This window comes from Euprymna scolopes, chromosome 37, assembly GCF_053919585.1.
Source record: "Euprymna scolopes isolate OS-2025 chromosome 37, ASM5391958v1, whole genome shotgun sequence".
In the NCBI taxonomy this organism is placed as follows: domain Eukaryota; kingdom Metazoa; phylum Mollusca; class Cephalopoda; order Sepiida; family Sepiolidae; genus Euprymna; species Euprymna scolopes.
In genome coordinates, this window is record NC_136518.1 from 77,960,335 (window position 1) to 77,985,091 (window position 24,757).

Genomic DNA, 24,757 nt, shown 5'->3' on the forward strand with positions numbered 1-24,757 from the left:
ATCAACCAGAGGGTTTTTAATACTAAGGGTTATTTAATAGTGGAAACAATCGAAATGCTATAATAATTCAACACATCAAAAACATGGCAAGCTTAGTGCATAAAGCTTAGATAAATGGAATTATCAAATTAGTGGATTGTACCTTATAACAGTCTAAATTTTATTAAAAGTATAGGTTTCAATGGGACAGAGGGTCCAAACCCCTTAAAATTTTTAAGATCCCAAATACTTAAAATCAATCAAATACTGTTATGATAAAAACTGAAATATACAATTTATATGATTGAACATATGAATATATACTTTTCATGATGAAAACAAAAACGTATCATGTACACACAATAAATCAAATAACAAACTGCGTTAATTGCATATAACAAAAACAATTATAGATGAACGCTTACTAGACAATCCAGATTGGGCAGATACTTTTGGAAAGAAAACTATTTCTGGACTAACCTTTGAATTATTTGATTTAAAAGCAAATGAAATGTTCTCCTGACTTGGTTATCACCAAAAGATGGTGTTCTGATACCAGCACTAGTTCCTATTCAGTTCATTAGGTTAGCATCAGGAAAAGCATCCAACTTATAAAAATCTTCCTTCAACCAAGGAAATGACTTCCAAAGATAATCCTTTGCATTTTAGGTAATGTAGTTTAAACAATGACCTAGCCAGAGACAGGTTAATTTGAAATTCATTAGTCTAACGCAGACCAGCATGTAAAATGGACGTTAAAACCGAATATGACAACGATGCTAATGTTAAAAAATATGGCCATCCAGGTTGGTTGGTTGGTTGTTTTATGGCATATCAACCCTTTGGCCATCCAGGTGTATACAATAATGAAAATACTATTTATAAAAGTGGTATTACTCACCTTTGTTACCATCAACACCACAAATTTGCTTTCTTCAATGTCATAGTCGATTATTTTTTTCTCATCTTCAAGTATCTTTCCTAAATCACAAAAAAATACAAATATAGAGAGAAAAAAAAAAAAAATTATATATATATATATATATATATAAAAGTTAATAAAAATTTTTAAAATGTGAAATTATAAAGTATGCATATAAATAAAAATTAAATAATTAAAATTTTTTTTTTACAAAAACTTTGTCTTTCCATTACTAAACAATTCGGTGCAGCGCTACCGAAAGTGGTGACAAGGCAAATCCGTTCTTTTGCTTTTTTGTTCTCATGCATACATCTTTCCCCTGTGCATGTACTCTCTTTTTTATTACATTTTTCCTATCTATTTTGATTTAAATAATTTTATTTTTGTACTTTTATAAACATTTATTATATAAATTCAAATAAAAAAACTTATTTTTTAAATTATATAAAAAAAAAACTAATTCAGAAACATCCGCAAGAAGTTTTTGCATACTTCCCAGATTGTAATATCTCACATTCGCAAATAGACATTCTTTCTTTTCTTTTTTTTTTGTTCGAGTTAAAAATTTTCCACCGTGCCATCGTCTCCAGTGCTTGTTTGTCTTTTTCGTATAAATAAAGTGAAACTATTAGAATGCAACCGCCTGGCCTTCGAGCCGCTTGGTCAATGTAGGGGAAACCCTTCATACTAAGACAATTACTATTTATTTGGATACTGCCAGAGCCGCCCCCCCTTTTTTTTTTTTATATCTCTATGGGTTATGTGGAAAATTATAGCTCTGAACTAATTGTGGTTTCTGTTTTACAGGTGTTTGAACTGAGTCAGGTGTGAAATGGAGCCTGTTGAATGTCGAGCAGTGATCCGGTTTTTGTATTTAAAGGACGCACACCACAGGAGACTTTTGGTGAAATGAAACTTATGGTGATAATTTCCATCATATGACCTTGTAAAACGCTGGCATCATAAATTCAAAAATGACCAGAAGTCTGTGGAAACAGCTCCCAGACCTAGTCCCCCCCCCCCTCTGCCATTGATGAGGCATCTGTCCGTCAAGTTGAGGCTGCCATTTTGGAAGATTGGCACATTACTATTCGCCAAATAGCCCAAGATGTCAAGATTAGTACAGGGTCTGTGGAAATTATCATTCATGACCATTTGCATATGCATAAGGTGTCTGCCAGATGGCTTCCCAGGTTGCTCACACCATTCCAGAAGCGAGAACGCGTCGAGTGCTTGAGGATGAATTTGGAGATGTGCCAAGAAGATGAGTCAAAATTTTTCAAAAGACTGTGATCCAGAAACCAAAGCCATTCAATGCAATGGAAGCACTTGGACTCACCACCTCCAAAGAAGGCAAGGGTGCAGCCCTCCGCTGGCAAGGTCATGCTCACAGTCTTCTGAGAGCAGGACGGAGTAGTAATGACAGATTTCCTGGCAAAGGGTACCACAATTACAGGAGCCTATTATGCTTCACTTTTGAGGAAATTAAGGGAAGCTGTCAAAATCAAGAGGAGGGGCAAGATCAGCAAGGTACCCTCCTCCTGCAGGACAACGCTCCGATCCACAACTTGCATGTCACCAGATCAGAAGCACGGGCGTGTGGTTATGAAATCCTCCCCCATTCTCCCGACCTTGCACCCTCTAACTTTCCCCTCTTCCCAGCCATGAAGTTGTTTTTCAAAGAAAAGCGTTTCCTAGATGATGCAGCCTTGATTTCTGAAGTCACGTCTTGGTTGGAGGACCAACCTGGGGTGTTCTACAAAAACGGTCTCCAGAGCTGCATCAAACGATGGGAGAAATGCATAACTCTGGGTGGTTCCTATGTAAAGAAAGACTAATAATTGTGCCAAGTTTCGTTGCTCTACTACTATGGGAAGTGGGTCAGGGGCATTACTTATTGCACGCCCCTCATAGTATACCTGTCAACAATCATATTTACATTCTCTGACCTACTTAATATTTTTATACTAATGGGTCACTATTAACAAAGGCCAAAAAAGGCACTTATATTTTATTTTCCCCATTGTAGATTGGCTTAGGCTGAATTTGTTTTACTTTTAAATTTGGAATTCCCAGGATTGTGGAAACAAGAATTACGTCCCTTTTATTATGAAACGACTTGATCAGGGAGTTTTGTGATAAAGGGACATAACTTTAGTACCCACAATACCAGAAATTCAAAATTAAATAATAAAAGTAAGTTTCATGTTAAATGGATGTAACTCCACAACAGTAAGCAATTTTAGAACAATGTATTTCAATTTTATTTTTAGTATTTAAAAAATATTTTAACGGTATTTTTATTAATCCTACCAGACCGCGTTAGCGATATACCAATAATTTCTGAAAATGCTTTATACCAAGTTACTGCTAAACCGGTATTTTTCCATGTCTTTTTGTGATATCAGGGAGCAAAATATAGCTACCCAATCGCTGCATAGCCTCGACTTAGCGCAAGCCTAACATTCTACAAATGGCTTCCTTTGTTATGGCAGAGTTGTAAGTTGTTTCGTAGACTAAAGTAGCCATGAAGCGAGCTAGTGACAAACCAAGTACTTGGATAGGTAAAAGAGCGAGACAAAGGAGTTTCATGGTGTTGGATAAAGTGACAAATTCTGATCCAGATGAAGGTGAATTTGATCAGGAGTATGTTTCTGAATCAAGTAACACTAGTGATGATGAATATATCGATGAAGGAAAAAGTGATGATAATTTTGATGATGCAAGTGGGCCTAGATCAACATAGAGTGTTTAAAGTAGGGGCCATGTCACTCAACCAGGTGATAGGGGAGATTCTGGTGTGGTTAATAAGGGATGGAGTCGCGATTTTGTAGCTCCAGATCTAGATTTCGATAAGGATGGGAAATGGCCAGTGAACATTCCATTGAATATCACTAAAGAAAGCAAGTGCATCGACTGTCTTTCATAGTTTACCGATGATGACTTTTACCGACGATGACTTTTACCGACGATGAATTTTACCGACGATGAATTTTACCGACGATGAATTTTACCGACGATGACATCTGGCGGAATTTGATAGAGAATACTGATTTATTTGCCACTCATGTGTGCAGAAAGGCCCAACTACTACTGCAAGAATTTTAAGGATGTTTTTGTTGAGGAAAATAAATCTTTGTTAGACTGAGGATCTACATGGAATATATTTGTGCAAAACCCAGGATTACTGGTCAAGTGATGGAAGTGACTTCATTGGATATGCTTCGGGATTCCACAACGTTATGACATGAAACAGATTCTTGGCCATCTGAACTTTCCTGCATGTGGTTGATGAGGAGGAGGCTGGCATTGAGAAGAGAGACAGAATCTACAAGGTCAAGCCTGTTCTGGAGTATCTACTTCCCAAGTTTCGACACTACTACCAGTCCATACAACACCTGAGCCTGAATGAAGGAATAGTTTCTACAAAAAAATTGCCTGGCGATAAAACAGTACATAAGAGACAAGCCCACAAAATGGGGCATCAAATCATTTCTTCTTTGTGAAGCGGAGACCGGATATATTCTCAACGTAAAAGTCTACACCGGTGCAGCACCAATGCCAGTTCCAGAATTGACTGCAGTCTTGACGTCAGCTGGGATGAAGGGCAGCTCACAAATTCTGGTCATGGACCACTTGTACAACTTAGTAACACTGACCAAATATGCTGTGAAGCACCTACAAACTGGGGTTGTTGGAACTCTCCTGCAGTCTCTCAAGAAACTCCCTTGAGGTGAAAGTTGCTACCTATATAAGGACAGCATCACATGTATGGTATGGCAGGACAACAAGCCCATCACCTTCATCTCTAACTACCACGATCCTGTAAAGATGGGAACTGTCAACAGGAAGAAGGATGGTACTTAGACTGAAGTGAGCATTCCACAGCTTACCTTAGACTACAAGTACATGGGCGGTTGCAACAAAAATAACCAGATGACCCGCCTTCACCGTTCACGACGCCACTACCGCTGGCCCCAACGCCTCTTCATCAAATTCTTCATGTGAGCTTGCTACAACTCACATGTGCTGTAAATTTCTACACAAGGAACTGCCAGAAAACCTCTGTACTTTACAAGATACTTTCAAACACTGTGTCTGGAACTGGTAAGAAACTACCGTTCTACAGCTGTTCGCAGAGGACAACAACAACCCTGTGATCAACGACTCAAGCCAGGCAACCACTTCCCTGAAATTCCTCCTGGCACATCATCTGACCACACCTGTGTTGTGTGCATGGAGAAAACCAGAGATACAACAGACAGCACCCTGGAGTATCTTACAAAAACAACCCCCGCAAAAGAAGGTGAAGACAAGGTTCTGATGAATCCACTGCAGAAAGTACCTGTGGATCAAGGAGGGCTTCCCCTGTTGGGCGGACTGGCACACGAAGGCTGAATGTTGGCGGTAGATGAAAGGCGATTACTAACACGTTTAAATTTTTTCACAATTTTGCCCAGGAGGCCAGGCACAGGGGAAAATTAGGTTTAGTGGCTCATATCTGGTAGGGTTAATACTTAAATAATTTAAGAGTATTTATTTGGATTTTATTTTTAATATTTTGAGACAAATTTTTACTGGACATAAAACATGATTTTCAGGACCTTTTTGAGACATTTTCCATATTTTCAAGGATTTTTCAAGGAAATAATAGAAATAAAGCCTTTTTAAGGCAAAAATAAAAATTCCAGGACTTTTTAAGTATGTGCAAACCCTGTAAAATGACTAGAAGTGACTTATGAAATGCATTTTTTTAAAAAGATCTATCCAATCCTACACTCTTTATCCTAAACAAAAACATTGTTTATGAAATTCAAGCTTTATGAGCACAGCTACAGATACTTCACTTTGATCCCAGCAAAAAAGATTGAGATAGCAATGGACAAAACATTTGGTATATTTACTTGCTCACATCTAAAATAAGATGTGAAACAAGGTAGCCAAAAACAGCCTCCTTCAGGGGGTACTCTTGCTGTGTACAAAAATAGTTATGAACAGATTCATTAGCATGTCTCATTAGGGCAGGGGAGGGGGGCTCAGTATGAGCAAGCCGGACACTAGGTCTGTTTGATTACCAAGTTGAATCTCAACTGGTATATAAAAAAAAAAAAATGCACAGCAATTGATTTAATGTATTAGTTTGTGGATGAACAGACATGTAATTGATGTTATTTCAAAACAATTAATATAAAGTAATGTATACCTATATATTTATTTATTTTTACATATATAGAGGATTCACCCCTAAACTAATATTTAGTTTTATGCAAGTGGGGGGTATTTAATATTTAATTTTATGCAAGTGGAGGTAGCCTTTTATAAAAATTCAGATACATTAATTTTTTTTGTGAAATTTTTACAGTACATATTAATTAATGCTCTCCAAATTTCAGTTCTTTTCTAAGGAGAGGGAGCAGCACAATAATGTCACAACCTTCCATTTTAAAATTCAAATATTTCAGATCTACATAGTCATTAGTCATCAATTCCTTTGCTTGAACTATACATTATAAGAGAAGGCTGCTGCAAAGGATAATAAATTACTCACATGGAGAGAGGATCCTATACTTTTACAAAGCCACAATTCGCCATCCGGAATGGTGCATCTACTACTAGTCTCTCACTCACAAGATAGACCTGCACTATCGGACAAGCTTAAACCTCAGTCCACTCGTCGCACATTTTCTGCACTGATAAATTCATAGCATTTGTGCCCCCTTGACGTACATATTCCAGATTAAGCTGACAAGTAACAAAATTCCACCCCTTTACTTGAGGTTCATAGATGCAGAAAAGCCTTCTACTCTATTTGTATCTTTCTCCAAACTGCTAGACTTTGGAATTCCCTTCACTAACCTTGAACTAACCTACAGAAGTTTTAAATGTAATGCGAGCAGACATCTCACCATACAGTCTCCTGTTAGACACGATCCCAAATAGTGGTCCCTTACGTTCCAGCTGGCATTATGCCTGGTTTGGTGTGAAGGGGGAAGTAGCAGCAAAAAAGGAAATTAAATCTCACCTGAATATATCAATTTCTGTGCACCTGCCGGATATTCTTTTCCTTTATCTTCTTCAACTTTTTCTTTAAGCTGCTTTACCTTAAATTGGAAAAAAAAAAAAAAAAAAAAAAAAAAAAAAATTAATTTTCAACAACAATTGTTAGACGCAGTTCAAGAATATATTACTGTTATAAAGCTATGGAAGATGACAATTTCATGATTCATTGGAACTTTTTTCTGCAAAAAGTGAATATATCCATTCAAAATATTATTTCTGTGAACAAGGGTTATCACGACCCAGAAAGTTAATTGAAATAAGATTAAAAAATTTTTTTTTAAAAAGTCAATACGGCAGACAAAAATGGTATTAAATTGAAAAGAATAAAATATTTGTACAAAAACGAGAAAGGCAAGCGATGAAAAGAGAACAAATATTGAAATGAAATTTTTTAAAATTATTGGTGCTGGATAACAAAATTTAAAAAAATTTTGGTGCTTAACAAAATTAAAAAAATAAAAGTAAAATTCATTACTAAAAATTAACAAGAATCCACACTGAATATGTTTCTATACATTAAAATATAAATTTCCATCAACTTAAGTTGTAGAAATATTCTTTTTGCTTAACAAAGATGGTTACTGCATGTTAATAACTACGGCTTCTAATATTTTCACATGATATTTAAACCATGCTATGTGCAGTAAAAAATAATACCTCATCACTATAAGCTTTAGCAGAGGAATCGCTCCCCAATAAACGTTCTCATTCAATAAAATGCCTGGATGCATACAATTTGAAATTATCAATGTTGCTAGGAATGTTTTGGGAGTACATATGCCAGAAAGACAAATGAGATTTGAAACTTTGTCAGCTATCAGAAAAAGATACGATTCAACATAAGAGAAAAATACATGATTAACAATCGAACACTGTCAGATCACCAGTTTCTCTCTAAAAGTAACATTATACCTCCTTACTACTTTTCAGAGGGGATCAGGCTGAGCACAGATGGTTGTATTTACCATGTTCTGAGTGAAGTAGTGAAATTCTGGATTGGCTAAGTAACTGCAGGTTGTATGTGTGGCAGCAAGAATAAACACACTGCCATACAAACTGGAAAACTCGGGTCTGGCTGTCAGAACTTTGTTGACTACATTTCACCTGATATCTGGCCTTCCAGCTTATCTGTCCTCCTGACCATATGGAACAGAACACCAGCAGATGTAGTTGTAATAAAAAAGATTAGTTAAAAGGCCAGGATCACCAGAGCCTTTGGGGACCTAAGTTGAGAGATGCTGATGAAGGCCAGCGACCAGTCTCACATCTGTCATTTAAGTCAAAAGCGGGTTCATTGAATGAAGTTGACAGAACAAGCTAGGAAGACAAAGTCATTTGATTCAATGAAACCTAAAAGAAATGAAATTTTAATTCATAGACATCGTCTCCATCCTGTACACACACACAAATGTATGTGCGAATGAACTTTGTTAGGTGCAAACAATACATTCTTTTATTTATTAAAAAAAAAAAACGGATAATAAAGTTTAAAGTCCCAAGTTTTTAATTATTCTATTTAGAAATATATATTTTTCACATAATTTCAGGTTAAAAAAAAAAAAAACAACAATTAAGTCTGTTTTATGTTTGTGATGGTATGTAATACAGACAATTCAGGTGTTGACAAATTTATGTACACCACGGATTAGACAGATGTGGTCAATTTTTTTTTTTTTTTTTTCTCCCAATATATGGCAGTTTGGGATCATGAATTCATTTCCATTACACATATTGCAGATAAATCCTTATCGATTCAGGTAACTTTTTTTTTAATTAAGAAATATATCACTGTATTACAACTTGAAGCAGCATTCACCTGGAATGGGTTGAGTGGCTCCATCTAGATATTCTTGCCATTGTATCCCTCGTGAAGGCTAATCAAGCCTGACAATATGAAGTCAATGATTGAGTGACCTTAAGCCACTTGCTGTTCCAATGACAAACTATAAATTTGGAAGCCAAGATTGGGTCTCACGTCAGCTTTAACAATTATCAGATTTTCTGTGTTAGGGTAGCTAAGACGATTGCTTCATAGATGAATTCTCCTGGTTGATGGTGAACGGCATGACTCAGCCAGCAGAGATGTTTTATGAGGATGACTTGTCAGAGTTAGTCTTGCCAAAAACACAAAACAAACATACTGCTGTGTTGTTTGAAAGGACGTGCTATTGAACACATGTTGATTGAAAGTTTCGAATTGCCTAAAATCTTTGACTCGCATTGGCTAGAACTAATTGCCATCAAGGAGAATTGTTTAGACCAGCACTTGGTAGCTCTTTATTTTGGCATTGTGCCTTATCTCAGATCTTAATCAGGGCCGAAGATAAAATGAGCAGAAGGCATGACATGCAAGATCAATTTATGTTTTGATGTCAGCTTCACCATGACCCAAAGCTATTTATGATGGCACCAAGATATTTGAAACTCAACCTCTTCAAAGTGGATGTTTTGTCTGTTGGGACAAAGCCGGCATTTAGTATTTTTACCCTCAAGGTATTTATTTTCATTCCAATCAGCGACACAAATTTCCAAAGTTCATTAATAGACTGGACATTAGCAAATGTTTCACTGATGCTGGATTGTGCTGAGCACTAACATGCTTTCAAAAGATGGAAATTAAAGTAGAATACCATATACTTGCATTATCTACCAGAGAGTGGCACAACCGAAGAATCGAATGCAGCAGCAAGATCACTGAAACAGATGAGGGTCTTTTACTGGAAACACCAATGATGTTTGAGGATTCGACTTTTGGTGAAGATTTGATCGGTGCATCCATGGCCCAGATAAAAACCATAGTTGCATTCTAATTAGAATCATCTTAGAAAAATTGGTACAACTACACTATAATAGCGAAATTCTAATTTTTAATATTAATTTTCAAGGCAAACCAATGGTCTCTACTTAATTGTCATGTTACGGTAATGAATACAGTAGAAGCCCGGAATATGCTTTTTTTTTCAGATTACGGTATGGAATACAATGTTTTTCCAGACCCTGATTACAGTATTTGCCCTGCTTTACAGTATTATTTATAATGTTATTTGATTATATACAGGTGTATTATATGCTGTACTGTATTTTATTACTAATTTTTAATGACGTATCACAGGGTTCTACTGTATATTCAAAAAATTATGAAAAACAATAAGGTAGAGAAAAATACAATAACCGAGAGAATTCCAAAGGGAGATAAATAATATGTAACTATTAACAATTTTTAAAGTAAATTGTGCATTAATAATCATAAATATGAGTTGGCTTGTTTTTAGCATAAGTTAGTTCAATTGTTATTATGTCATGTATTCTCAAAACAATATGGTGAGGTTTTTTTTACAATAAAGATAGAAAACTTGTTTTTTTTGTTGTTTTTTCTTTTTTTTAAATAATGCAGTAATGTTTAAGTACTTCTGACATACCAATTAAGTAGATTTCATTGCTTTTAATTGAAATTGACACAAAAATTTGTAGATAACATTGTTTTTAAATCGATTTTTTTCGTTTTCTGAATTTCACTATGATAGTGCAGCTGCACCCAATAATCAAAGCGAGATATTTTAGCAGTGATCAGGCTGCATAATTGTTTATCACCTCCTTTTAAAATATGGTACCAATGTTGCATTGCTCTTAACTTGGGAGAGTATTTTAATCTCCTAGACCTAGTTGATAATGTCAGATTAATGAAGCATTCATCAAGCGAGATATTTTGGACACCAAAATCTGAAAATTAAATTCTTTTTTTTTGCCTTCCAAGACAATGAATGGCTCCAGGTACATGGAACTTTTTCAGAGAAGGGGGACAAAAAAAATCGCACCCTCGTTTCATTTTTATTCATTTCGTTGCAGATATCGCCTGTATCGTTGTACTGTACTTATCAATTTAATAAGGCGTCATGTACGTGGAAACAAGACTCAAATGGAATGTTTTTGAATAATCTATTTTGCAAGTTTCAACACGATTTCATTTCCAAATCTGCTTTACAGTGTAAAACTACACCTTCAGTACACTCTGCCTATTGTTTTTTGTTTTTTTTCAGAAAACAATTAGAGGCTTTGGGGGCGATCGGGTAAGGTGTGAGGACATTTCTCTGCATAATGTTACTCAACGCCATTCTATGAAGGTTAGGCAAACCTTTTTGTCTTAAAACAAAAAGACTAATTTCAACATCAATAAAAACATTTTGGATTATTCACAAAGAATAACAATTGGAGGTAATTTTAGTTTAGCAGCACAATCTTTTTTTTTTTTTTTTTTTTTATAGACAGTAACCAAAGGTGCTAATTAACCAATTCTCTTTTGGGAAAAACAAATATAGAAAAATAAAGCATTTTTTTTTTACAATTGGGAGGAGTGTTTTCCAGCTCTCCTACAGGGGCAAAGCAGTGTCTCTTAGGGACGGGATCATTAGTACTTGTTTCATGTAAATAAAGTGTTGGTGGATTTTTAGCAAAAACTAATGGAAGTGCAAAAATTTGGAAAAAAATTACATGATTAACTGAATAGCAAACTGTGGCAAAAAGCTTCTTCCGATCAACATTGGAGAATGAAAAGTTAATTTCTAAAAACTTTGGTCCTATAATAGCGAAATTCAAAATTTTTAATATTGAATTTCAAAGCAAACCAATGATCTTTACTCAATTCTCATGTTACAGTAATGAATATATTCAAAAATTATGAAAAACACTAAGGTAGAAAAATATTAAAACAAACATTTTCTTTTTAATTAAAATTAGTGAAATTAAAATGTTTGGCTAAAAAAAAAAGTTCCAAGGTGAGGTAAATATAGGGTTTAACTATTGCCAATCTTTTAATAAGTTGTGTTTTAACAATCATAAAGATGAGTTACTTGCCTTATTTTTAGTATAACCGAGTTACTTCCCTTGCTATTATGTCACATGTTCTCAAAGAAATATGGAGAGGGTTTTTTTTTTGTTTTTTTTTTTTAACAATAAAGATCGAAAACTCAGGGTTTTTTAAAAAAAATAATGCGATAATATTTAAGTACTTCTGACATGTCAATTAAGTAGATATTGCTTTTAGTTGAATTTGTTTCCCAAATTTTGCTATTATAGTGTAGTTGCACCAAAAATAATTATATCTACAAATTAAACAATTTGATATGCTTGTAATTAATGTTGCATCATAAAGGAAGCAATTATTTTTTATGATAAAAAAGTTATGTCAATTTTTCAGTTTTGTCAAATTCTATTGACTACTGTCACTAACTTTATATCTACTCTACTATATAATATTTTGATTTCAGAAATTCCCCTCTGGACCAAATTACTGTAAGTTTGCAATAACAAATGCCACATACAAATTTATTATGTCTAAACTATTATCCACAATCTTATGTAAATTTAGAGCACCGTTACAGACACATTTAATTGTTATAATAAAATCTTACATTACATCCTAGGAGAAACATCACTATCGCCAACATTTTTAGAGGAAGTAGTTTGTATTTTTCCCTCTAATTCTTATGTCCTCCTACCGCACCCAATCATCACCGGGACGAAGTACACACATTATTACTATACTGAATTTGCACCCTTCGTAATTGGATCAAAATCTCGTATACGAACCATTAACTTTCCATTTCCCATTACAAAAATAACAATTTCTCCCTACTAAAATTCTTTCATTCCCCATTTGCTGAGACCTGACAAACTGATTATTCCGGAATACAATCTACATATATAAACGAACATGCTCGACATTTACCAACATGGCTGCTATCTCTACATGGCACAACCAGAAAAAAATAAATTAATCCAAATACAACCATATCAAATTCCCATTATCAGAATTTTTGGTACTGATAAACTAACACTTCCATATGTTCCCATTACTATTCGCAACAACCACACCCCCACAAAAATTACCCTGAAAACAAAATGTTTAACTGTGTTTACATTATATGCTTTCTGAGCGGCGATTTTTCCCATCTTCCTTGTCTTATTACGAACCATTCCATTTTTATTTTTAAATATTTATAGTCTTTTTTTTCTTCTAATTACACCAAAAAGTTCTACTCCCTCCTCAAATTACCATACCTTGAACCCTATATTTTCTGCATGTGCGCTATATACTTATTCTACAAACGCGACCCCTTCCTTGTGTGTTTACCTTTCATGCTTATTGAGTGGCAATTTTTCCTTCTACTGAACGAATCCCTGAGTAAAAGACAGTTGTCTCCCTCAGAACAATGACAAAATGTAAAACAGCATTGGTTTTCGGGGGTGCTGAAAACGAGTATCACAGTTAAATTTGTTTTCATGATATGAAGAAATTACGAAGTGGCCAGAAAGTGGGTGCTCATTTTACGTTATATTTATATAAAAAAGTGAACCCCCACTTTTTAAAAAGTCATTTCTTCATATCATGAAGACTACTGATCTACCCCAACTTTAAATATGATATCCGTTTTCAGCACCCCCGAAAGCCTGTAAAAGTTGTCATTTTAAAGTTTTGGGGGAGTTGGAAAGAAACTTGATATTGACCATTTTTAGTTTTTCCTTTTTTTTTATCATACAGTTCTACATCTAACTTCCCCCACATCTCATACCCTGAACCCCATATTTGCTGCATGTACGCTATATACTTACTTATTCTACAAAAGCTACCTCTCCTTTGTATGTTTGCTTTTACAAAAGTTTTTTTTTACCTTACCTCAAACTTCAAAATTTCCTAAATAATGAATTTTATAAGTTTCCCTCTATGCTGATACAACTACTTTGACATAACACGCTCTCTCCGCAGTTATTCCCCACCCCCATCAAAAAATAAACATACCCTAAATCCAATATTTTATGCATGTAGGTTAAAAACGCATTTACTTTGTATAACACTTATTTGTTATGTGTTTGCATTTACACCAGTTTTCGTTTTTTTTTTTTTCTTTTTTAAATATAAATTTTTACCCTTAGACACTGCAACCACCAAATTTTTTTGTTGGTTCAGAGTATTTGCGCATGAGAATCCCGACAGCAATTATCAGGGTTACGTTTCAGGATATTTTTTGAAAACCCTACACCCACTCACAAAATGGGGTGTCTATTCCGAAAGCCATTCTTAACATAGGGAGGTTGATGGTGTCCATTCCAAACATGAGGAGGTTGCGGATTGGGCAACAACAATAACAGCCATACTTTAATTTTTTACGTGTGTGTGTGTGGGGGGGGGATGCTTCCATCTGGCAACGCTGGTTAATGGGTCCTGCTAGTGTGTGTATACATGTATATATCTTAAAGTACCACATTACAAGGAACAGACACTGATAGTTACTCATTTTCAAAATATTGGTCTTTTATTTAAAAGAAAATTATTTGGAAAATTAGTAACTGTCTGTTCCTTGTAATGTGGTACTTTAAGAAATATAGCTCTAGTATTGCACTATTGAGCTATCGAAATGTAAAACCTTGTGTTACTTATATTACTCTCAGTAGTTAAATCACACACACACACATATATATACATACATATTCTATATTCACAATTTTAAATGTTATTTTTGGAACTTATTCGATACACAATTTAATTCCAAATATATCAAACTAAAAATTAACCACGCAAACCATGAAGCCATTAAAAGTTTAGACAAAAAAAAAATCTCTTGCTTTCTTGGCATCTTCTCCCAACTCCAAGCAACATTTGAGCAAATAGGAAAGAAGCCAAGGTAATATAGATTTTGAATTAACTCATTAACACATTCGATCTGCCAAATCAATATTTGTGCCTAACGAACCAAGTACAGAATTTTTCAATCTCTGTTATTTGCTAATGAAAATGCAATTCAAACCTTTTTCATCGGATACATATTCTATCCGAACAGATACTTTTTTTTTTTTTCAGTAGATTAAACTGTGCAAAATTCACTGTTTACTTACATTGAAAAGCAAGATACAATTAACCAATAGTACTGCTCTTATTCTTATAAATATAGAAATTTTGTCCAATGCCCACAGCAGAATTTCTATGCATCTACTTATTTAAATATTTTGGATCATTCAAAACTTTTTTTTTTTCACTCCTTAAACCAAGTGGCTTGATACCTTGCCTGGAGCAATTTCCAGTAAAATCAATAAATCCTAGAATAGTGTAAAAACAGTGAAATTTAATTTTGTGAATTTCATAAAGGATTTTTTAGGCAGTCATGAAACTTGGTAGATGTATCTGAGCGATACAAGATAATCTTGCAGAAAATTCATTTAAACATTACTATATTGAAAAGTAAATGTGATACACTGGGTTTTGTATTGGTATAAACTTTGAATTTCTGTAACAGACATAAAATATTGTTATGATGATACTTGAAAAATTCATGCATTTCCATAAAGCAAAATAACTTTTGCATGAACATATTTATTGTGTATATAAAGAATGTGCTTTTTTTTTTTTTTACAAAGCGGTCACCGCTTATCAAGGCCCAGAGGCCACTTGAGGATAAAGGTTATTGAGTGTACAGTAGTCAATGGGATAATTTGTTAATAATCATTAGTAGTAGAAATTAGGTAAATTGAATTATTTTGAAATATTATTGACAGTGGTTTCAGCTAGACGAGTGTTTTTTTTGTGAAAGATTGGCGAGGGGGGGGGGACCATAGACGTGATCAGATGAGCACTTGCCATGGAAATAACTCTAAAGCAGAGACAGGCTCACAATGTCTCTTCTGTGGGAGAGAGGTGGCAGGGAACAGAAAAGGGCATCCCCCACTAAGCTACAAAATCTATCTTGAACTCTGTCAAGGCAGGATAAGCTGCTTCTAGCAGCTTATCCTGCCCAGATATGGCAACAGTACTCCATCATTGGACGTACTTGGCTCATATAGGTAGAGAATTACATCAGGAGTGAGATATCTACTGGGGCGGTAGAAGGATCCCACTATTTTTCCAGCGACCTTGGCAACAGATTTGATGTACGTGTTCCATTTCAGATCAGGAGTAAAGACCAAGCCCAGAAACTTGTTGAAACATGGAGCCTCCCTAAGATAAGAGCCATTCATTTAAATTGATGTCAGATGGGGATCAGAGCGTTGATGATGTAAAGACAGAAGCTTGGTTTTAGGTGCATTAAAAGTAACCAGCCACCTCTTTCCCCATTGTACTACGTGCTCAAGATCAGAGGAGAGAGAATCAGAGAGAACTTGGTCATTTATTGCCTTTGATGTGTTGCCATAGATGGTAGTGTCGTTAGCATAAATGTCTACAAACGATCTTTTAATATTTATTAGCTACCCTCCCCCTGCAAAATAATAATTCCAAACTTGATCCTGAAAAAAAAGAAAAAAAAAAAAAATCTGTTCACTACCTATTTTAACGTCACCTAAAAACTAGGTTCACATACATAAAAGCAGGGTTTTCTTCAAACTCATAGAACATAAAAAATTTTGATTTTCATACTGATTAGATACGATACTCCAAGATTGACGAAGATGCCTGGGAGGCTAGCTGAAGATGTTGATACACAATAAAACCAAACAAGTAGCAAAATCCCACCCCTACACTGTAGAGACCCCTAGATGCCATGAAGCCTTCTACTCAAATAACTGCTAGACCGAAATTCTGCCCCAGGCCCCTATTAACAGACATCTCACTGTATAACTCCCTACATAGTATTCCTGTAGATCTGGTCCCAAATAGTAGCCCCTTATGACTTAGTGGCACTGTGCCTTGTTTGGAGTGAAAAAACAAAGATAATCTCTGACCTAGCTCCAGTCCACAGATATATGATATATGTTACTGGTCTGGCTGCTCATAACTATCTTGGCCACTGTGGGCCGTTGTGTGGTTTGTGTTCATTCGGTACACTGTTCTATGGGTCAATGTTGCCAAAGTAAAAAAATCATACTGAATAACATTCACAGATTGTGAACAATGGTTGAAGAAAAAAAAAAAAGTCTTATTAGAGTGCTACACCCTATGGTAATGGATTCAATGAAAGAAACAGATATTAATTTATTTTTTACATGGATTACATGTAAAAAAGAAACAAAAAAAAGCTGAATGGTAAGCATTAAAAAATTACACAAAACAGTGAAATTTAATTTTGTGAATTTCATAAAGGATTTTTTAGGCAGTCATGAAACTCGGTAGATGTATCTGAGCGATACAAGATAATCTTGCAGAAAATTCATTTAAACATTACTGTATTGAAAAGTAAATGTGATACACTGGGTTTTGTATTGGTATAAACTTTGAATTTCTGTAACAGACATAAAATATTGTTATGATGATACTTGAAAAATTCATGCATTTCCATAAAGCAAAATAACTTTTGCATGAACATATTTGTGTATATAAAGAATGTGCTTTTTTTTTTTTTTTTTTACAAAGCGGTCACCGCTTATCAAGGCCCAGAGGCCACTTGAGGATAAAGGTTAGTGGGGGATCAATTTCATAAGAAACAGGCAAACGGAACAGAGTTCCACAGGCGCTCACTTCTAAGAAAGAAGCTTTGTTCATGGAATCTACGTTTTGGTACAGATAAAGAGTGGGGAAAATTTTTGACAGTGGTTTCAGCTAGACAGGTGTTTTTCGTGATACACATTTTGTATCGTTTCACTTGCCTCAAATGGTTTTAAATTTTCCAACTGGACACGCTCAACAAATGGAGGATTAAGAAACATAGCATTGGAATTCTCACCTCATCACTTAGCAGATAAAAAAGTCCCAAAAGACAATTTATACAATAGTTAGGTATCAGGTGTGATAAAAAAAAATCCCCTGTAATAATATTTTTTAATAAATAGCAGTGAATTTCCTGTCCATAAAAAAACAATTGCTAATGAACAAATATTGCAGAGATATCAAAGGTCTTTTGTAAATAATTTTCAACAGCTGACCATTTTGTTTGTGCTAATTAAGTATATTTGTAATCTTATCACTTCAAATAGGAATTAAAAATTTTTTTTTTTAAGTGGAACAAGCCGAGCATGTGGCTAAAGAAGGGGTGTTTGACCTATACTGCTTCTGCAGGTCTGTTAGCACCATTTTGTCTCCAATACCTAAATCTGAATGCGAGCTGAAGGTGTGGATACACACTATCAAAGCCGATGTTGAATCTACCTCCAGTTCACCATTGAGATCCCCGGATGCCAGAAGGCCTTCTATTTTAATAATTTCTTCCCTCAGACGGACAAATTTTGGAATTCTCTCCCTGTTTGCTGCTTCCCTGACTGTACTGACACACAAAAGTTTAAATGTAATGTAAACAAACATCTCGCTACTCAACTCTCTACAATCCCCTATAGACAGGATTCAAAATAGTAGCCCTTTACGACCAAGTGACAATACGTCTTGTTTGAAGTAAGAAAAAAAAGTGCTTAAAAAAACAAAACAAAACATAGGCATACATAAATATGCATAAGGCAAAAGAAAAGAGTGAAAAAGACGAGGAGAATCAGAAATTAAGTCTATTTCACAACTGCTTTAGTATTATCAGGGGATGACGTCAACTGATTTAAAATTATTTAATGTCCGATTCACTTATGTTGGTAAAAAGTTATTCAAGTTCTTAATATCTTAAAATATTTTTAAGAGTTTTTTTTTGCATCCAGATGGTTTGTAGGTGTAACAATTATTTGTAATTGATGCGGGATTGTGACAATTACGAGCACCCTAGGTCAGAGTGTACCTGAAAGTAATCACAAGGGATGATTCCCCACATGCAAAGTTCCCCAACGACGGCGCTACCATCAGATACGATTAAAGATTATACCCAAAGATGAACTAGGTGAATAAATTTCTCCAATTCAGAAACGTATAACATTATATAGGACTTTTGTGATGTAAATAACATTATATAGGACTTTTGTGATGTAAAAATTCCATTTCTAAAAAAAAAAAAAAAAAAAAAAAAAAAAAGTTATGATACTATTGACGCCCCGCTCCCCAATGTTAGGAGGTAAAGAAATATATAAAAGATAAAATAAGTTTATGAGGAAAATAGATAAGAAAGTTGTTCAAAGGAACATAAAAGCTAAAACAGGATGATTAATCAAGGTGTGGCAGTGAACAGAAACAAAATACTGGTAAATATATTTGAATTAGTTTTAGGTGTGGTGATGAGTTTTGGAGGACAGTCTTGGGTTTGCAACAATTGTAAGTTGGACACAGTAGGATGCAGATCGTAGCAGATGGGGGAACAAATTGATCAACAACAAAGAGGCATCGGCAAACAATTACTAAACGTGTAGAGTCAATAGTATTACACACACACACACACACACACACACACAAACACACATCCAGAGTGCATTTGATATTTGCAGAATGTGTTGGTTGGTTGTTTTTGTTTTACGGCATATCAACCTTTTTCAGGTTATTTAATGCCGAATCTAGTTATTTTGAGTAACGATTTTTAATGGAGTATATTTTTTTAAAGTCAGATTCTATTTAACCCATAGTTGGGACCCTAACAGGTACTACCACTCCGGGTCAGAGTTGACCTGGGAGCAATGGCAATTAAAGGGTGGCTCCACACTCCCCAGAGCCCGCAAGGTGGGGCCTCATCATCGGATATAGTTTTAGGTCATATCCAGGACCGAATGTGTTGGAGTTGGGGTTTTTTTTTTTTTTTTTTTTTTTTTTTTCACACATGTCAACTGGGAACTGTCAGGGAGTTGAGAAGTGAGATCGATGTCGACACAAACTATTTAATCTTGGTTCAATGAATGACCCAATGAGTACCATTTTTTCTCTGTACAGTGTAACCTGGATATATGAAAAACGGACATAGAGATTTTCTTGCCCAGCTTAATGTAACCCGGATATAAGAGAGCCACAGAGACCAGTGAAGAAGTCTCTTATTATCCGGGTGTCGCTGTATTACGTAAATTTGTAATTACTATGTTTGTTCACCAACTCTCTTAGGGATTCATAAGGATATCCATAACTATGTATATTCTGAAACTACATTAACCAGAATACAAGAGCTGAAAAAAAAAAAAAATAAATAAAATAAGTTTTAAACAAAAACAAAGAAATAAAAATGATGAAAAAGAATCGTTTTCGGCATTGGAAAATAGGCACAAATTTTTCTGATACCCCAAAATGTTCCAATTTTTTTTTTTTTATTCCGGATTCTGATGAATCTTCCCAACACAAATATTTATGCTGATATAAATGAAAGTATCTTGTTTAAAAAAAAAAAAAAAAGACAAGGGAAAGCTTATGACAGTGGAAGAAATTTTGTCTAGTGAGCTTTGCATAAATTAGGGGGAAACCAAGTGATTGGTGATGGTTAATGTACAGAAATTTTCAAAGTGGTATTTAGAATTAACAGTATATTTAGTGGGGTTTTTATAGACTGAGTTTGTGCTTTTGATTTGTGTCTTAGAAGGGTTGTCCAGAGAATTTCATAAGATATGTCTAGAAGCAATGCTGTATGCTAATGACTTCGTGCTTGTCAGTGAAACAATGGAAAGTCGACTTGGAGTGTTAAAGAGCTGAGAATAAATATTAGCAAAACAAAAATGATAATCAGTGGTGCAGTATTGGAAAGCTTAAAAAAAAAACTACAAAGTTTCTAGGTTCAGTTTGTAGAAAAGGAGTTGGATGCAACTTTTTTTGTGGTATTTGTTAGCATTGGTAAACAAGAAATGAAGTGAAATTATTGGTAAGCAGAAAGAAACCTGACCGATGAGAGCAAGCAACCTACAAAAGCTTCAGGTGTTCGATCATTACTATTTATGTTGAAACCTTTGTGTTCACTGGCAACAACTCCTCTCAAATGCTGCCGTTTGTTCTCACTGCAATATACCCTCCCTACAACAAACTCTTCTCATGAGATTTTTTGCTGGTTTGATCATGTCTTTGCTGTCATGTAGAGAATTTTATCCACAAAGGCATTGATCCAGCCCCTCAGAGTTGAAGGAAAAAAAAAAAAAATGATGTGGCGGCCAGCTGAAAACATGGCTCAGGACAGTGAAACAGGATGCAAAGCTGATCCTGGGTCCTCGTTTTTATGAAATTTGCTGCTGGAATAGAGATTGGCTAATGCTCATATCTATTTTTGTGATGGACCATCAGGCCTGGTCAGCATTTCTTTGGAATGCGGTAAATTCTTTGGATGGAGCTTGCCCAACCGCTCCAGGGTGAATGCCAAAACAAGTAGGCAAAAAGATAAGTTTGTGTGTAAGATAACGGAGATGGATGAGAATTCAGATGTGGAGAAATTATATTTAGATAGCAAAATGATTAAAAGTATCCAGAAGTTAGGGAAGAACCTATCAGGCATGTGTACATAGTGTGATAATATATGAAAGTGAAACTTGAACAGTGAGGTTTGAGGACATGCGTTGCATGAAGAGAAATTATATTTGTAAAACTACACAACTTGCACTTCAAATTGCTTCTGCACCCACCCTACTCCTAACAACTATAGGCCCTGTCGGTGGGGCATTAGAATACACCGACTGCCCCCCTGCAGAGGGTAAAAGTCCCTCAATGTGGGTTCTGGATATGACCTTAAACTATATCCAGTGGTGAGGCCCCAGCTTGCGGGCTTTGGGGAATGTGGAGTTACCCTTTAATTACCATTGCTCCCAGGTCCACTCTGACCCGGAGTGGTAGTACCTGTTAGGGTTCCAACTATGGGTTAAATAGAAACCGACTTGAAAACAACAAATATATTCTATTAAAAAAATCTTTCTTCAAAATCTTTGGATTCGGCATTAAATAACCCGAAAAGGGTTGATATGCCGCAAAACAAAAACAACCAACCAACCCAACAACTATACAACAACATGAAGAGTGCGACTGCACGAAGACTATCATGTGGTAGCAATACTTGGGTTGGTAATGTTGGAGAAGTTCTACAACTTCACTAGTTCTAACATTTGTACTCTTTCTCCCCAAGACTTATGTGTGAAGTGCAGCTGAAAAAAAAAAAAAAAAAAAAAAAAAAAAAAAAAACTATATTACTTGCAATACAAAGAGAGTACATCAATTATTAGTCCAGATATGTTTTTCTTTGCTTTCCAAAAACTGTCAAATTTGTCTCACATAGCTTGCAAAAAAAAAGTTTAAATCTACAGCATATTTATTGTATCGCAATTTCTTTAGATTCTGCGGATTAACTTTTCTGTTTCTGTAAATGACATCATTCATTCAGAAACGTGATATCATCTGTTTTAAGTTTCAATAACAAAACTACAATAGTCATTATGGATTTTGATCCTTTTGTTTTGTTAAAATATATAAACATTATCAATAATTTCGAACAAACTTCTTTTAAAAAATAATAATTGAAGGGAATGTAAAGGAATGCCATAAGTTAAAGGTTTGTCTTTCACCTATTTTGAAATTGAACTTCATACAAAGATGACTAAAAAAAAAAAGTCCACAAAAGCAAAACTCATTGTTTTGTTGTGATATACAACACAATTTGCCACCAGAAATCGAGAGAATATACAGAAAGATCAGAAAAAGATAGAACTCCAACATATTCAACCAGGCCTTGAAAATGACTCACTGCCGAAATATACTAGCAAAAAAACTTGACATTGCTTGAGAATGAATGAGGATCAACGAATGTTTCTCCCTCCCATATTTTATTGTCATCGAAATCGATAAAAATAGCCCATAACAGGGTGATAACATCTCCACAATACATTGTAGTCTACACTGCGCTTTAGAGAGGTTACTGTTGATTTTATAAAATGGCTTGAATTAAAGTTTAAAATGCAAATATCAAGCGTCATGGTTCAATTCTGCTTTAACTAGAAACATTCATTTTGAACTCACCCCCGTCATATCAAAAGATTTACTGCCAGGCTTTTCTGCTTGTGCGGTGATAAAACTTCTCAAATGCACTTGTGATGTTAGGCTGGATAAGGTGTTTAGTCAAAAATCACCTGTTCTTTCTTTCATCAGATTTTTTCAATTATCGATACTTATCAAGCACATTCCAATACAAAACCTATCTAAGAACACTGCCAGGCACTTGAAGTACATTTGTGTGAAATAAAAAAAAAATTGGCTCAGCTGTTTAAGAGTCCATAGGGAACAAACACAGATGCACACAAAGTTCCTTTTATATAATAATAGATATTACATTAATTCTTATTAATTTATATGTGGCAAAGTAAAAACTATTCTTCAGAGATGCCAAATCTGTTGAGGAGAGGAACAGAAATATATAAATAGTATAACCATACAACTAAAACAAGAATATGTTTAAAACTCCTAAAATTCATGCTAGAATTGTTTGTGAAAATAAAAATTATTTTCAAGTGACTATCATAGAATTCAATGAGACAAACCTGAAGATGGTTAGAGGTCACATTGTCTGAAAAATTATTAATGTTTGAGAAATCCAAATAATAGGATTTTATTTCTATTCTTAGTGCTATTTTGACATTCTGTATTAGTCTGTGTGTGTGTGTGTGTTTTTTTTTACAGAAGCATCACCACTTATCAAGGCCAAGAGGCCACTCGAGGATAAGTGTTAAAGAGTGTACAGTAGAAATTGGACAATATAGCAATCGTTAGTAATGGAAATTCAGTAAATTTGTTAACTTAAGTGGAACGGCTCATCAAGAAAACTTGTTTACGTTAGACTTGAACACAACCATATTGTAGTCAGCTGGAAAGCAGGAAAACGGAAGACAATTCCACAGGGGTGCAGTTCTAAGAAAGAAGCTTTGTTCATGGAATCTACATTTAGGTTTAGGCACAGACGACGAGTGGAGGGAATTATTGGTAGTGTTTTCAGCTAAACAAGTGTTTCTTGTGAAAGTTTGGTGAGGGGGGACCATAGACTAAAGCTCAGTCGAACACTTTCCATGAAAATAACGATACAGCAGAGACAAACTCGCAACAGCTCTTTTGTATGTCATGCCAAACATGGCAGAACTTCCAATTGTTGGAAAATAAGACAAAGCAGTAAAACCAAGTAGAAAGAATATTTCTTCCTTAATTTTTTCTAGACTCCTGATTAATACTATTAATATTAGAACAATCATACGGTTCTGCTTAAACCATCAGCAAACATCTAAAAATATGTTCTTTACTTGGTGTCCACCCACTGAAGATGTTTCTAGAAATATATGAAGGTACTAGGGAATGCAATGAATATGGCAAATTCATTTGCCAGTTCCAGCCTGAAACTTGAAAATTAATCAGGGATCTTAAAAGAATCAAGGAAAAAGATGCATTTGTAATATTTATTGAAATACGTTTTCAAGAAATAATGCTGCCCATACATATGAGAGAGAGAGAGAGAGCAAGGAGGAGAAAGACAATATGCTTACTACTCTATGATATAGATCGAACACAGCTTAAATAGGCCAAAAATAAAATGTTTTTGAAGTACAGAAATAATTTGACTTGGCTTAGTAACATTCACCCAGGATGGGTTGAGCTCGCTCCCGGATAAAGGTAGACAACACACAACAGTCCGCATTGGCCAAGATAGTTGTGGGCAGCCAGTTCTGGAATCAGTGTCAAACACCGTAGACTTGTGGATCAGAGATAGGTTCAACATTGGCTTTGGTGTGTAACCATGTCTTCATCTCGCCTCCTGGCATCTTTGACTATTTTGGAGTCTTCCTGGAGCTATTGCTTCATGGATGAATTCTGTATTGTGATGCACAGCATAGTCAAACCAACAAAGTCTCCTCTTTAAAAGAGAAATAGTTTGCCAAGTTATTAGGCTTGATTGACAAGAATAGGCTTCCTTTGTTGCCATTATAAATTGTGATGCGGTGCGCCAATTCCGATTTAATAATTTAGAACTTTCCCAACCGCACTCGTAATTGACTTAATTTCTTACTGATGACGATAATAGATGT

The 24,757-nt window shown here is 35.0% G+C and overlaps 1 protein-coding gene across 1 annotated transcript in view; it reads right to left on the reverse strand.

Moving 5' to 3' along the window:
• The window catches only part of LOC145261235 (lysine-specific demethylase RAD23A-like), a 75,138-nt gene that overhangs the window by 16,130 nt on the left and 34,251 nt on the right, over window positions 1–24,757 (reverse strand). The window contains exons 2-3 of the mRNA XM_080119604.1: window positions 6,924–7,002; window positions 881–960 (exon numbers count right to left, since the gene is read on the reverse strand). Coding sequence (XP_079975730.1) covers window positions 881–960; window positions 6,924–7,002 — 159 coding nt within the window. The remainder of the gene's footprint in view (window positions 1–880; window positions 961–6,923; window positions 7,003–24,757) is intronic.